We start from the raw sequence: 16,993 nt of genomic DNA on the forward strand, positions 1-16,993 counted from the left end.
AGCATAGAACAGAACACAATACAATCCAAGTTAATACAAGTTAATTTCAGTGTTGTTGATAACCTATACTGTCACAAGACTTCTAAAATAGGCTTTTTAATCTAGCGATAGTCTTGCTTGTCGTGCAAGACTCAATTTTTGCCTCCCATGACTGCCACAAATTCCACTTTAGCAGCATATAAACTATTTACCACGTAATCCAGGACTCTTAAAAGAAAAAATCCTATTCTATAGAATCCATACTGCAGAAGAATAAAGCTTACAAAACAAAGTCAACAAGAAGGAAAGTAATACAGTCAAGCTTAGCTTATCTTACCTTGTTCATGGCTCCAGGCTGTGGCCCTCTCAGTCCAGCCTGTCCTCCCATCTGCGGAGAGCCTTGTTGCAGTGTCTCGGCCAACAAATTACCAGCACTACCCATTCCTGGGTTTGGGTACGGCATATTAGGTCGCCCTCTGCCTGCTCCAATTGAACCGTTCATGACTTGCCCCTGCATCATCCCCTGTCCGTTGCCTGCTGCCAACATCCCAGGATTCATGCCAGCATTCATCCCTGTGTTCATTCCCATGCCAGGCTGATTAACTGGACTGTTTACTGTTGGCATCATTCCTGCTGTGGATTGGGCTGAAGGACCCTGGTTTGGTCCGCTTGCACCCATCGCCATATTGGGAGAAGTCAACCCAGCCTGTGCCATGGGGCTTTTCACCATGCTGTTTAACATTCCCATTCCAGGACTATTTTGTTGGGTTTGACTGGCCATGCCCTGCCCAGGGCCACCAACCCCCATATTGAGATTTGGGGAGCTACCAGCCCGTAAAAGTTCAGACAGCTGCTTGTGTTTAGAGGCAGCATCTTGTGCCAGGCCAAGGCTGGTCTGCAGCTGATTAATGTCACCACCATTGGTGAGTCCCAGTTCTGTGGAGCTGATCAGTTCATCTGGCAAGTCATGTTCCAGATCAAAGAGTGATCCAAAATCTGAAAAACAAACCAGATTTTATATGAGGTCAGAGCAATCAGTACTGTCTTGAAGAAAAATCTTGTTTATTAGTTTCTGGTATTTTATTTCAACTAAGTAGCAAAACTTTACTTTCTATGTTCCAGCAAAATTCCCATATCAGTCATTACTGAAAACTATCTGATTTATCATGATAAAAGTAATTTCTAAATTTTGCGGAGTCTAAACTAGAGAAGACCATTCTACTTTACTCTCCTACAACAGTTCGTGTTGAAAGATCCCTGGGTATCTCAAACTATGACCTCTCAACTTGAAAAACTTGACAACAAAGGACAGAAAAAAACTGTATTAAAAAAATCTCACCGAGTTAGCCAATGGAATTAGACAACAATTATTACAAAGAATTAAAAGGTTGATGGGAAAGCACTGTCTTTATTTTTTAACTTTCACAGAACTCTGTCACTTTTGGAATAGACATAATTAATATAGTAATATAGTTTCCAAAAAAATGTTTACTATTTATAAAGTAATAAATAGAGGTTTGGTTGTGAGGGTTTTTTTGTTTGTGTTTTTTGTTGCTGTTGGATGTTGGAGTTTTGTTTTTTTTTTAATCTTCCACATCCAGTGATTCCCAGCACATAATTGCAAAGTTCCACTGAAGTTCACTGGACAGCCATATCTTCCCACAATGTACACTGTCAGAAAACAATCAAAGAAACCCTCCTGGCCATGAAGCTCTGAAAAAACACTAGGAAGGAAAATCAAATTCACATCTCAAGAGCCCATGCAAAGCAATCCCCAAGGTGACCAAGTGGAGAAAGATTACTATTTGGGATATATAGACACAAGAATATTACACAGTATCCAGAATCAATTTGCTCAAGAAAACCAGAAGTTCTTATGTCTGCAGAAGCAGCATGCACCTTGATCTGTATATTTAATCTATGGTAGTTTGAAAAAAAAAAAAAAAAACCCTACAGAGTTTATGGCTAAAAACTGAGCCACTGCATGACGCAGCTACACACAACTAGGCTGTAAAGCTCAATATTTGGAATCTGAAAATACCTAGTAAAGGAAGTTTTTTTTAAATTTTAATTATTGGAATATTTCAGCACCACTTCTGCAAGAAAGGTGATTTCGTGGATGCTCTACAGGAGGTAGTGCACTGCATTTTAAAGAACTTCAGATATAGACAATGACCTAAGATACTACTCATCTCAGCAACTGCATTTAAAAGGAAATGTCAATTACACTGAATTCTAGAGAGGCTGGCAAGATGACTTGGTCCAAATATTAATGGAAAAAGACTACAGTTAAACAGCAAGTAAGTCATCAGCATTAGAGATCTGCTCAAAACGTTTCACACGATACGATACCTAAACTGCCAAACTCCAGTACTAACAGAGTTTCTACAACTTGACAACTGTTATCACAGATAAGATCATGACTTAAGAAATCAGAAAATATGGTATGAGGTTGGCAAGAATGCAGGTATACCACAACAGAAGAGATTTTATAACTCCATTTATATATTCTTCATTGCTGCAAAGCACCAGAGATAGAATGAAAATTTCCACTAAAGAACTACATTTTAAACTATTAAAATCATGCTAAAAGTTATGCTTTGCAACACATACTAAGGACTGATCTTTCATTGGCATCACTGGTGTTCTTCAGCATGACTGGTATTTTTGAAGATTCAGAAGAATAAAGCTTTGTCCAAGTTCTCCATTTAAAATTATTAGAGTTTTGTGTCAGTAGACTTATCTCAAAACACCCCCCCCCCCACCCAAAAATCCCTAACTTACAATGCTCAGTAGTTAGCGTAAGAATTAAATATTGACAAACATGGGAAGAGTTACAGTGGAAGTGACCCTCAAATTAAATGTGAAATCAAGGAAATGGAGAAATCAATTAAAAAAATACACGATAGTTCAAAATAGCTTCAACAGGCATCTTAAGGTGCCTGTTAGGACATCTTTTCAGGCAAACATTGAAACACTACATCCAGAAAACACCCTGGCTAATAACCTGACAAACAGCCCACGAATAAGGAAGGAGTGGAAAAACAAAAAAAACAACGAAAAAAAAACCCCAAACAAAAAAAAAAGCAACCCAAACCCAAAAACTATCCACAATTTACAAGTTTGTCTGCTGTCCAGAAAAAAAAAATTCTCCTTAATGATGAACAAACAAAACTGAAAATTAAAGTTAAGTGTCTGGGAAGAACATGAGCCAGGGCAAACCCTGCACCTACAACATAACCATAATGGCAGCACACAGCAACCTCCCATCTGCAAACCAGGAAACAGCTGATGAGGCAAAGATGCCCACACAGCTCAAAGGCCAGTTTTGTGACCAACTGTAGCTGGGGAAAACAGTTCTGCTCTTAAACAGACACAATTTCCAGGATAGGGCAAGTCCCAAAACAAAAATCCCCACACTTCACCTTTCTTGCCATCAGGCAGATTAAGCCTTTCACAAAACCACCTGGAAAGTGATCAGTAAATGTCTAAATATGAAGAACTAATTTCCAAACCAACACAGAATATTTTCTCAGAAAGACCCATTTAAGATGATTTCAGGCATAACACTGCAAAGGGACAGCATGATTCTTGTTTTGAGAGACAAAGATTTGCTCATCTTGCTTCACAAGAAAACATTAACCTTCTTCTCTGAAGACCTCATTCTTTTTGAAATTCCCCCTCCTTATAAATGAGAAGATAGTTCCAGCTTTATGGCTTACTCGCTCGTATCCAACTGGAGTACCTGAGCTCCTTGGCCCGGTCATTCTGTGCCACTCGCAAACAGGAAGAAAAATGTCATAGAAAACTCAAAGTATTTTTAACTCTTTTTATTAATATCTCAAAACACCAACAAATCAACAGCTACACTGAAAAAACAAACCTAAACGGTTGTGAGATAATCCAAATCAGATTAGTTCTTTACATAAAAAAATTTAAACTGTTCTTTCCATATAGAACTAACTTGTAAAGATTTTTAATCCTCGAGAATACACAACAGAAGACTCATCATAAAAGAATACTATCAGCTACAAGCCAAAATTGTAAGTAGTAGATACCAACAATGCAGTATTCTGGTGTGTTTTTTATAAGTCTTTTCCAAAAACAAAACTTCAAAGTCTTCTTCAGACAGTAGATAAAAAACAAAACTAGGAAAACTTTCAGTTGTCTGGTCAACTATGAAAATTACATTTTTAGTCAACTGTCAGGAGGCAGAAGTTTTCAGATACAGGACTGAAACACTAACACTCCCAAAAGACCATATAAACATCAGTAAGGCTTCGTGTATATCTAGCAAGAGTTGCAATCCATTTCACAGTGTTTTACATGTAATACATATCCTAAAGCCCACTGTAGAGAGTTCCACCTATGACCAATCCCGGGGCCAGACAGCTCACAGAGTATGTAAGAATAACGGCACACACACTCACATAAGAGCCAAAGGCGTAGGTCAAGACAATGGTGAGAAATATCCAGTGAACTGATTGACACTGCTAGCCTTGCAATCTGCTTCGTTAAGGATACACACAAAGATTTCTTACCAATAAAATAAAGCTTGTGGAGATGGTGAAGGAGGTAGATTAGTCCTGCAAAGGTTTGTCTACCTGATTTATAACCACTAGAGATCTTAGAGTATAATCAGACACGGAAAAACTAGGATGTAACGAAACAGATAGTATGTGGTCAAAGAGCTCAAAAAAATCCAGTAATATGCAGGCAGTAAGTGATAGAGCTAAATCTTTATATCAATAGAGTGGCACAGAGCAATTCCACATTATGTTATTTGTGGTATTATCAGTGTGTGTATTACCATAGGTAACAAGAAGATACAGAATATATTGCTACTGCCACCTACGATTCAAAGAAAAGAGCAGGAAAGTACCTCCACAAAACAACACCCAAGTTGCTAATCAGGAAGTCTTAACCTGAGGTAGCCTCAACATGCAAAGGCATATAATAATTCCTTTTAGGGACTGTACCACTACTGAACACTTAAGCAAGTCTTTTGTAGAGTCAAGAAACTGGCCTGACTTGCCCTGGCTACATTAAATCTGCAGTGAGAAAGCGGGTCAGAAAAGACAGTAGATGGAGCACGTCCATTTCTTTCAATGGCAGGCCAGTTAGACTGGATTAAGTAATATGAACTGCACCCTAAACGGTGAGAAAGCAACTTCAAAAAATCAGTGTGCTAACTTGTGTTGCATACTAAGAGTTATTTTCTTAGTTTTGGACCCTACTTCTCAGAAGCCTGCCTTTGACAGTGTCTGATATGCAAGATGCAAGGAAGCTGCCAGCCTGCATTGGAAACCCGCATGGCACCAAAATGGACTTTAAACTAGTACCGATTCAGAGTGTGCAATCAAATTCTTTATGTCAATAACACATCAGTACCTTATCAAGCAATCAATTTTCAAATGAGTTACAAAGTATTTATTTCAAGCTAGTGTTACTGCAAGAGCATCTGGCAGCACCAGCGATATAACAGCTCTCAAAGCGTGCAAAGCAAGGTAGAGTTTTCTGACAACACTTAAAACAAGAGGAAAACATATCCAAAGAAATCAACATGTGGGTTCAAGTGGCACGTGCGAGTTTCTTTTGCGTGCTTTCTAGCCTACAGTCATGATTTTGTCGTTTTCTCATTTCTGGATTAAAACAACAGACCTCTATTCACCTTTCAGAATAAAACAGGCTTTTCTATCAATATGGAGGTTACCAAGTTCTAGCAAATAGGCTGCAATGAATAACACTAATTTTCTAAGAACTTGCCCACATGCTACAAAACAGCAGGAACGCTTTACTCTTGTGTGTACTGTACCCTTAGGCTCCAGATGTTCAAGCATTCGGTCTCAGAGAAGAGTTGGTATGTCCCAAGAAACCGCATCACATGTGAACAGTGATGCCTGAAGAACCCTCCACGCCCTCCAAGACATGTAAAAGAACTTACTCCACCGCGTACCTCGCTGCTGATCTTAAAGATGCAAGAGACTTTACAGTTCCTGTCCCTGCATCCCATTTATTATATTCTGAGCACAGACATATCAAATTAGAAAGCTGCTGAACAGTCACCTTTTTTGCACAAATGTTTCTGGGCTCCAGAAGCCTATCAGTGGATCAAATTATATCACAGTTGTTAGGTTCACAATGAAACAAGTGGACAAGGCTTAATGCAGGGCACTGAATACAAAGCATGCATGTGACAGGGTTGACAGGAGCCACAGATGATGTTGGACTACGCAGAAAACATGATACCTTTCAGACCAACAATAAGCTGCTGAGGTCAGTATCTTCCCTGCATAGTGACATGAAAGCTATCCAGGAATCGAACCGGGCCAAGATGGAACAGAGAAAGCACCCAGAGGATACAACCAATATTCCAGAGAAACCAGCCTTTCAAGCTCGCAGTCAACAAACAACTGCATTACAGGCCCTAAAGTGTACTGTCTGAAATGCCCTTAAAAAAAGCCAGAACTCAAAAACATAAAAATAAAAAGAGTAAAACAAGATAAGGAGACATATTCTCACAAGTTGATTCCCAAGTACCCATGAAAATGCAGAAGCAAAGGTGAGGCACAGACTTGAAACAAAGTGCTAATAAAGAAAGTCATCGTTTCCCAGGGCCTCTGCCATGGCAGAAAATTAAGCTAGACATGTTCAGACAGTTTTATCAGGGGAAAAAAAAAAAAAAACCTAACATGTCTAAGAAAGAGGCAAAACTCTAAGATTCCTACCAGGTGGGCGTGAGAGAACTTTGCTATACAGCAGTTTGAAAATCAGATTTATTCTTCCCATTAAAGCCCATTAAGGAAAAGGCTTTTCATGTAGATCCTCTATGAAGCCACAATTACACAATGGTAAAAAAAACCCTGCCAAACCATTTTTTCTAACTTGGAATGCAGAATTAATTTAATCTACTAGTTTGATCCAAAATGAAGGGGAAAAAAAAAATAAATATATCAACATCAGCCTAAAATATTAAGATCTGGATTCATCATTGCAACTACTGCTTCCAAAACCCGTATATAGGAATGTAGCCCTATATAGGACATCAGTCCATATATATATATGTGTATATATAAGCACAGTCCTCTCTATATATATTGGGACATCAGTCCCTATATAACCCTAACTGTCACTCACCCCAGAGTGGAAGTATGATGCAGAGGTCTTCACTATCACTTACGCAACAGCAACTGAGAATTCTTATTCTGTATTACGCTATTTGGGTAACAAAGTCTTCAGCATTAGACTTCGGTATTAATTCTGTTCCCTGCAAGAAACTGGGGAAGCGCTGCCTCCTCCTTCCTTCCCTGCTAATCCAGGGAAGACCTGAATTTGTTCACTACATCAAGAAACTTGGTAATTTGAAGTAAGACTGCAAACAATACATGCAGAAAACACATCTTAAAAGGACATACTCAAAACCACTGAAGGACAACAAACGCAAAGGCACTAAACAAGTTAGCACATCACAGTAACACCTAACTTCAGGCACAGATTTTTTTTTAAAACAACCAAATGTTTGTTGGCCAAATTCCAATTCTCCATCTAGAATACACATGATAACCAGATACAAACATAAGTAATTTACAATTGTAAACAAAAAAAGCATTCTAAAGAAGCCACAACTTATCATTCAACATCTATTGAAGTTCTGAAACTAGGACCTCACTCTCTCCATTTTTTTTAAGCTATCCCAATTCCTATTCAAACACTTGTGTCAAACACATCAACTCTTGCTTCAGGAAAAAAGTCTCAATTTTGCAAAGTCTCAATAATCTGCATGTTTAAGTCATACTTGTCCCAAACTAATATCAACAAAAATGCTAATTTTAGTAGATGCTGGCTGATGCATTTTTAAAAAAAAACTTCAGAAGAAAACTGTATTTATAACAAACTGTTTTAATTTTCTTTATCATATTCAAAGTTCTTCAAAAATCAGTATTTAGAGATACAGCTGATAGCGGTGTTTACCACTGAAAACTATAGTGAAAACTCAATGGTTACGATTCGGGAATAAGGAATTGTAGCTGTTCCAGGGAAAAAGAAGTGGTGCAGTCATATGGAAAAGACTGGATGCAAGAATCCAGATAGGGTATGTTTTAACATCACTTAAACAGGAATTTCAGAGACACAGAGGTTCGTGTACCCACCTATTCACGCTGTTACCTAACACACTGCAAAGGTACTAGTGTTGCCATCACCGATGACCCAAATAAGATGAAGTTTTGACATTTTAATTTCAAAATGCTGAAGTAACAATTAATAATTTCCTTGTGAACATGAGGCTGTTTGCATAAATTTCACTGGGCTACCTTTAAATTTACTGAAAAATCTCTAAATTAGTATTCTTATTCCCAAGACTATCCTGCGTATACCACTGAAATTCCCCTAAAACCACCTTAAGCTATCTATGGTTGGTCCGTGGTGTTGTTAAATAGTAAGAATAGCATTTCAGTTGGGAGTCTGATAAATTGTGGACCACTCTGCATACAAGTCTGGAAACTTAGAGATACCTCGCTGGTCTGCTATACTGGTGGGCAAAAAATGGCTACATGCAGATACAAAGGCAACGCCCGTATGTGCACAAACACACTGAATCAGATTCATTTTAGAAGTGATTACAAATCAGTTTCAAAAAAAGAGTAAAGTTCATTTCATTGTCAAGTTAATGACGACTTTGAAATGATGCAATCTGCGTATACAGTTACCAGAAAGTCAAGGCAGTTTTCCGAGTATTACTGACTTGAGTTCATTCAGCATTACTCCTGAGTAAAATCAAGAAGCAATGCTGAATTTACATACAAAAAAATATACAAGTAAACAAAAAACAGAAGTCAGAAGATCAGACTTCTTTATCTTGAACCAGTAAACTCCCCAGAGCTCCTGAAATTATATTCAGGAATACGTAAAAGCTAGTTTAACTTCAGCAGAATTTGTACTGAGCAAGCCATACACCAACATTTTGCCAGAGTTTTATTTTTTACTATAATTCTAAAAAAAAAAAGAAAAAAAAAGATTATGTTGTAAGAGAGGTTATCTATTCACATGTATTTGGGAGTTCTACAAAAACAGAAACAGCAAGTCGTGATTCTGCAAGCAAACAGATATGGTTCAAACCTCTACTTAGACCTCGTACGGAGAAGCAACAGGAGGTGCGGTATAGAGGTGTTCTGCACCATCAGATGGAAAAAGCAAAATCTTTCTCTGCCCCATCTCACAACGACCAACAACAGAAAATAACCTGCACTGTTTTTAAGGATCCTGTAACTAACTTGCACTTTTTTAATGAAAGTCTTAGTTCGGATCACAGTTTCATCTCCTTGCTGTTCCAGTAAACACGCCTGACATCATTAACTAAACCACAAGTCACTATGATTTGCTTTCATCAGAATTTAACACTCCTTTTTCTGATTTTCTTCAAAAAGTTTTGAAAGAAATGCGTGCTTCAAGAAGAATACAGCACGCCAAGTTTTTAAGAGAACTTTAAAAACATTCACATGCCAATCCGTTTTAAGGAAACATTGCTATTTAGGGAGAGAACGAAGTCACCTTGTCAGATTCATGACTGGTCAGGGAGAAGATTTCAGTGAATCACCCCAGTTCAAGTTCTACTTGAAGTTCTATGGATTCAATGTAACCATGGAAGTTTTTTGTCAGTGCATACAACCATATGCAGAGACAGATGTATTTTACTTCAGCCTGCTGCTACAGTTTAAGTAAAGACAGAAAAGCCAAATCCTTGGAGACAGGTGTGCATTGTTTATCTGTCAGGGAAATCTACACAGCAAAATTACTCCATTTGTCAAATAATAAATCTAAATGACTTTTGGCCAAGCCCTCTCAGAGGGGGCACTAGTTTGGGTGATGGGAAAGGTTAAAGCAGTATCATTACGATGTTGGAACAAGCACTGAAAGGCTGCTCCTGCTGAAGCAGCTAAGCAAGACACTGAGGTGATGCACCGGAGATAATCAAGCAGCCTACAGATGCAAGAAATACACACTAAATCATGCAAAATTAGAAATAATAAATTCATTTTCTCCAAGTTGCAACATACAAGTAACCAGAATTCTTACAGTAGAAGTTCAGCATTTATCCCCAGTACTTTATGAAGCCCATATCCCCATAAAAACTAAACCCTGAGTCCGCGAGACGCTTCCCCAATAAACTTGGTTTTCTGCAAATACACAACTGACCAATAACCTGAACTAGGGACCCTCTAGAACAAATACAAACCTTGTTCCAAGACTGTGAGGGACAAGATGCAAAAATTAGTAGGTTCTTTTTTTCATCTAGGATTTAAATCCCCAAGTTCAGCAACAAAGGTTTTCCCTTTAATATCAAACTTGTGAATCCGTATTTTTAAATTGCAACTGTAAACTGCTTTTCAAGTCTCAAAGGTTTTTTATTTTAAGTGCTCAAGATTCAGTTTTACATAGCGACATTTATGATCCTTGTGTTGTAGTGGATATTTCCTTTTTTAAAAAATAGGTACCTTTCTAACACTGCTCAGAAGTACATACTTATGTCAGAGACACACACACAATCACTTGGTGAAAGGAGCAAAAAAAGCAGAGATATATCAGTTTGGAAATTTATGAGGTTCAAAAGTCTGCAAGATTTTCCTTATAAAGTTACTAAGCACCATATGAATGACTGATTTACTTAAAAAAAAAACCTTGCAGACTTAAATTCTCTTAATTTATTCCTAATGCAGTTACTTCAAGAACCTACTCGGCTACAAGGCAAAGATGCCCATTTTTGCCACTCAAGCATCCACCACTGCAATACTCAATTTACAGTATATGCCATCCATCAAACCATATTTTAAAGCATCTCATCTCGTAACAACTAATACTTGGGGAAAAAAACAGCAAAAAAAAAAAGTGGGGGGTCTCAACAAGAAGGGATAAAAATATTTATCTGATGGCTAAGTTAAAGGTAGCTAATTGGTTTTAAACATTAGCCAGAAAACAGATTTGTGAAAAGTACTGAGTTTTAAAAGTAGTATATACAAACACTAGGAAAAAAAACCCATAGCTGTCTGAAAACAATTGAAAACTGTGCATATGCCTCTGGAAAAGGCAGTGAGACAAGACTAATACGATTCACTTCAAGTAAAGAAACATCCTAATACATTTGGAAGAAATGAAAGATGACTATCAGTCAAAATTGCAGTAGTCCAGGCGAGAAGTTTTGTTACAAATCTTAGACCTTTGATGTAAGGGAGAGTAACGTTTTAAAGGTCAGAAGCAGTTCCTTGAAAAAGGAACATACAAACTTTACAAAAGACGGATACTGAAAGGGAGACTGAAGATGTGCTATTACTCAGAAAAACGTGACTTTTGGATGTAGTAAACTGAAGGATGTTAAGTCACGTATCACAAACACATACACTGATATAACACACATGCCAACTAATTGTAGAAAACTGACTTCCAATGTTGCAGCAAGCCAGAAACTCTAAGCACTTAAAATCCTATTTTCAGATCTAGCAATCCAAAGACACGATACCATACAAATACGCTGCAGCAGAGAGTATTCTGTTTTTACTCCCTGATGAAACACAGCAATTCTGAACCCAGAGCTCAGAAAGCTTTCCTAGTTCACAGAAAATGGTTTGTTTCTAAGGGGGGGATGGGGGTGGTGTCTGTAAAACATGATTAAACTCTCCCTTCCTGAATATACCACATAGAAATCTGAACGTAGCAATTTCAGCACACCTGCATTACTGCAGGAAAAATTGAGGGGTTCACAAATAGAAAGGCCAAATAAAAAAAAAATCACTGGTTTAAGGTATCCAGTTAAAAATGTACCTTTATGAAAGACTTCCACTCATCTACTCAAGGAGATAACTCTTTAGGATGCACTCAAATTATTTTGTTATATAGTGAGGGCAGAAATAAGATTGATATACACCAGTTTGCTAATGCAATGTTTAAGAGAGTCTTGTTAGACTAGGTGCAACATATGAAAACAAGCTAAGTAAATGAGCTACACTAGCAAAGCACTTATGTCAATGTAGCCATCCCAACACAGAAGAGCTGCCCCAGCATCCAGTGTCCAAACTCACATCCCATACTCAGGATATTGTACCAACAAAAGGTAACCCCATTGTAGAGTTGTAATGACCCTCAGAAAGCTTAACATCTGGACAAGATACACATATAATTACCATTCTTCTTTGCAACAAATTTAACATTTAAATAGAGAAAAAAAAAGTTCCAGAAAAACCTCTGTCAGTCTAAGGGAATCCAGAGAGTCCTGCTCCTGAAGCTATTCTAGAACTACACAACGTTTTGGTTTTTTTTAAAAAGAGACCATTCTGAAATTCTAGTATACTACACAACACTGACAATACCAAGACTTTCTAAATTACTTCAAAATGTTTATTACGAAGTGTGCTACATACATTTCAGTTTCCCTGTAAATCTATGTTATTCTTACCTCCAAAAGAAAGAATTGGTATTCATAAAGCAACTCAAAACTACACCAATACAGCACGTTTTATGGCAAAGCAAATTCTGAGTAGGGAACACACGAACCATTGAAGACTTTTAAGACAGAAGGAGATGCAGCACTGCAACAACAGTGGGAAATGCAGCTATATTTGGCTGCTGCCTAAAAGTCAAGCATATTAGGGCAATCTTTGCCAACTTCTTTTTAGAAGGAAACCACCACCATTTGAGTTTAGTACATTTCAAGCCCAGAATATCAGTGTCATCCAGGTCTACAGTGAAAACATGAGTGAATTAGAGATTCAACTTAGCCTTCATATATATATATATACGCACTTAACATCTGCAAGTTTGGGAATAAGTTAGAGTCAGTCATTGTTTTTAGCTATCTAACAAGCTAAAATAGCATTTCAGATTAAGAAATGAGCCCAAAAGTTAACAGCAGAAGTAACACACTGGAAGATCCACTATGCACACGTGCTGGAAAGAGTTGCATCAACAGTGCAAGTTTCTTACCTTTCTCCTTCCCTCTCTCTAATGACGCTGTGAATCTAACAGTTTTAAAAGAGTGCTTGAGTAAGTACATAAGCACCATGTTATTTATTTTCTATAATTAACTAAGGAGCCAGGACAATACAACAGATTCTATAAGTGGAATTTACTTAACAAAAGCTGCTTGCACTATTTCAAAGCAAATTTAAGGAGCAGATAGGTTAAAAAAAAAAAAGTAAACTTCAAAGCAGTTTCCCACAACATTAAAAGTGTGGAAAAAAAAATGCAGCCTCTCAAGCAGCAAATGAAAAAATATAACCCTCAGAACACCCTTATTGGTTAAAAGGTTTTGGTTTATTTTAATTAGAGAAACAGACATGATATCATGTTAAAAAGCACAGAAAGTGGAACTGTCCCAAATCCAGGTAATAAGTTATCAAAAAAAAAAAATATCTAGAAGAGTAAGAATCTTTAATGGTTTTTACGTAGTGTATATACAGTGATCACACCACTATAAACCTCCGCGTAGCTATCAGGTGATGACAATCTCAATCACTTTGAGAAAAATTATCCCATTTGTGCACTACTGAAACTGCCCAGCAGTCCCTAGTGTTTCACCGTAACTGTAAAAAGCTCACTTGTTAAGCTGCCCAGTAAGCTAACAATTAAAATAGACTAAATATTCTGTGAAAATCTGCACCTGTGAAACTGAAATACATTCACAAGTTATCCAAACTGTATTTGATCACAACTGTCTTAAGATGAATGCATTCATCTGAATCAAAACATGCCTCTATCTATCATATTTTTTCAAGTATCAGGACTTCATTTTTATTTCGTGTCTCTAAACAGAGCAAGATAACCACTGTCAAGACAAATTAAAAATGGTTACTACTGAATTAAGTACTGTTTTCCAAGCCTAGCACAAAACCCCAACAACGAGCTCTAGCTAAAGATCAGCTTCTCCAACACTTTTACTCTCTTACCAGAGACCTGTTGATATTAGGAATAGTCACGTCCTCCACTTACAAAGCAATATTGCCTGTACCTAATACGCTCTAAAAGTTACACACAAACTTTTCAAAACTACTACGTCATTCACCAAGAATAGAGAAGGCAAAAATCAAAATTTTGAAGATGATTCCAAGTAGAATCACATCCACTGCTCACCCAAAAGCCGGCTACTAAAACCTTCCATTTACTGTCAAACAAGTAGCTTCTTATTAAAAAAAACCAAACTAACTCTTCCTTTTTCTTGCCAGCTGTTAACTGCATCGAACAAGACCAGTGGCTTCAGAAAAGCTACCACTCACCAGACTCTGGCAGGAGGAGGCCTCCTCCATATCCAATAGTCTAAGAAGATCTAAAGTGAGTTCAAAGAAACTCCTATGGGACAGGTGACCAAGTACTCTCATAGCAAAATGACACCAAATACTCATCTGCTTCACAAGAAGCATTAAGAAGCTGAACAGCCCTTTGTTACTCCCTCCCCCCTCCAGTACAACCAGTTCGTATTTGCTTGGGATTGGGACACACAAGATTTTCAACCCCTAGCTTGCCTTTGCAGCATCACCAAAGACCTTTGCAGGACTGCAGAGAAGCCCCTTTATCTTCACAGCCCTTAAGTCTACGGGGGGATTTCAGACATTTTGGTCTCGCAGCAAAGAAATGGGAGATGCAAGATGAACTACACTCCATATTGATTCTTAATGCAAATAAAGTGAAATAACATTTCATTTGTAAGAAGATAAGAGTCTCGATAAACCTTATGCCCCAAGCTCAGGATCTGGATTTTGGTTTTAGCTGTTTTTTTCCTAAAGTCGATGGTCTATTTGAACCGGAAAAGCAGTTTTTAGCTATCCTTCTGCAAGAAAGAGTAAAAAGGACTGTAAAAAGTAAATCAAATAAACAGACTGCATGTAAGGACAAAAAAAAAGAAAAACAGCAGAGAAATAAATCTTGTCTCTAAACGAACTGTAAAAAAAAAAACCCACTTGTATATGCAAAATAAAATAAGAAACAAGACAGTTTTGTGCGTACAAACGTACACATGTAATTCAACAATAAACTGTACAAAAGCATCATCTTTAGCACTATTTCGTATTTCTGCAACTGGCATTCAAGGTATACGCTTAGCAACGAGCTCAGTAATAACTACTATTGTGAAAGACACGAAAACGACGAACTGTTAAAGTCTTATCTGCAGTTGATCAAAAGCACAATAAACTGAACAGCTTTGCTTTGAATCACTCCCAAAAACACAGAAGGGCAGAAACATCCGAACACCCTCCCCATGCCATTAACGCCAATGGGTTCCAAACGGAGCGAAAAGGGGAGAAACGGGCAGAAAGGCCGAAGGGGGAGGCAGGAGTTAACAGCAGCGAAAGGGAGGAGGAGGTTTAAGGCAGAAGAGGGGAGAAAAGGGCAGTAACTGCGGCACCGGGAGGTGGGGAGGGCCCGGGCCCCCGAGACTGACCTGTGCCGTCGCTGGCGGACACGGAGAGCGCCGGTGAGGAGAGTTTAGGCCGCTTGGCTGAAGGCGGGCCCGGCTCCACCACATTCTCGGCCATTTTTAATTCTTTTTTAGACAATCACTCAGAGCGGAGAGACGGTGGTGGTGGTGGGGGGTGGGATGAACCCCGAAACCTTCACCTTCTTCTCGGGCCCCGAGTCAGCTGAGGAACAATAAGGCCGAGAGGGAGCGAGGAGGATCTGGCGGAGAAGGGGGGCCGAGTTCCCCTTTTTCTGCCCCTCGGGCTCCGGGAGGGCGGCAGCGGAGAAGCGCGGAGAAGGTGGGAGCTGGGGCTGGAGTCGGGGGGGAAGAGGCCTCTTCCCCCAGGCGAAAGGGCTGAGCGAAGATGGGAAGAGCAGGTAAAGCCCCCGCCAAAAAAAAAAAAAAAATTAAAAAAAAAAAAAAGAGGCTGGTGGGTTGTTGGGGTTTTTTTTTTAGTTAAATTAATCCCGGCTGTTGTGCTGCTGATGCTTCCTCGCCGCCACCACCATCATCATCATCATCCTTCGGGGGGTCTCCTCCTCCTGCTGCCTCCTCACCGCCGCCATCAGCCTCTTCCTCCTCGGCGCCGTCCTCCTCCTCCTCATCGCCACAAGGAGGCGGGCGAAGGAGGGGAGAGGAGGAGGAAAAAAGAAAAAAAGATCACCGTCCTCTAGCAGCGGCTCCTTCCCCCTCCAACACCACCCTGCAAAAAAATACCCACCGCCCGCGACAGGGCTGGGGGGGAGGCGGCGGGGAGAGAGGCAAGGCGTGCGCGGGGTCCCCAGCTCCACTCGCTTCTTCCTCGCCCGTCGCTAATGGCTGCAGAGCGGGGAGCTGTAAGGATGAGGAGGGTGAGGATAAGTCCCAGGAGTCTCCGCTTCACATCTTGTTGTGCAGGGAAGGAGGAGGGGTTGTTGTCCTGATGGAGGCAGCACCGATCGCGGGATGGGAAGGTGGGGGGCGGGTTTCAACACCCTCTCTGCGTCCCCCCCGCCGCTCTCCTCTTCTTTCCCCTTCCTCTTTCTGTCGCTCTCAGTAGCAGGCTGCCCCCCCCTCCGGCGCAGGCAGAGGGGCCGATCCCACAGCAGCGGCAGGAGGAGGAGGAGGAGGAAGAAGAAGCCGGCCCCTCCCCTCCCCCCCCTCTGCCTACCTTCCCCCCTCCCGGGCGGCCGAGGATGGCTGCGAGCGCTGGCGCCGGGCAGGGAGGGGGGCTGCCCGTCTCCGCTGCCGCGGACCCACGGGCAATGCGGGGGGCGGAAAGCGAGGGAGGAAAAACCTCGGCCGCTGCTGGGGCGCGGCGGGGACTCCCTCTTCGCCTCGGCGAGGGTGGGGAAGGAAGCGAAGAGGTTGGTTGTCGGGGGAGAGCGAGGGGAGGCCGGTCAGCGACCCCTCCGAGAAGAGGAGGGGGGGTAAAATTAAAATAATAAAATAGAAGAAAAATTACGCCGGGGAACCGGCCCCGGGGTGGGTTAAATGGCCGGGAGGGGGAGGGGGTCCTCGGCGGTGGGGGGGGGGGGGGTTGGGGGGGGTGGGGCGGGACGGCGCAGGCAGCGCGGGGGCCGAGCTCAGGCT

The 16,993-nt window shown here is 40.4% G+C and overlaps 1 protein-coding gene across 1 annotated transcript in view; it reads right to left on the reverse strand.

Annotated features, from left to right (window-relative positions):
* The window catches only part of EP300 (EP300 lysine acetyltransferase), a 63,176-nt gene extending 46,704 nt beyond the window's left edge, over window positions 1-16,472 (reverse strand). The window contains exons 1-2 of the mRNA XM_074578188.1: window positions 15,404-16,472; window positions 317-975 (exon numbers count right to left, since the gene is read on the reverse strand). Of these exons, the coding sequence (XP_074434289.1) occupies window positions 317-975; window positions 15,404-15,497 (753 nt within the window). The 5' untranslated portion in view covers window positions 15,498-16,472. The remainder of the gene's footprint in view (window positions 1-316; window positions 976-15,403) is intronic.
* Window positions 16,473-16,993: the final 521 nt, after the last annotated feature.

Source organism: Larus michahellis, chromosome 1 (assembly GCF_964199755.1).
Source record: "Larus michahellis chromosome 1, bLarMic1.1, whole genome shotgun sequence".
NCBI lineage: Eukaryota > Metazoa > Chordata > Aves > Charadriiformes > Laridae > Larus > Larus michahellis.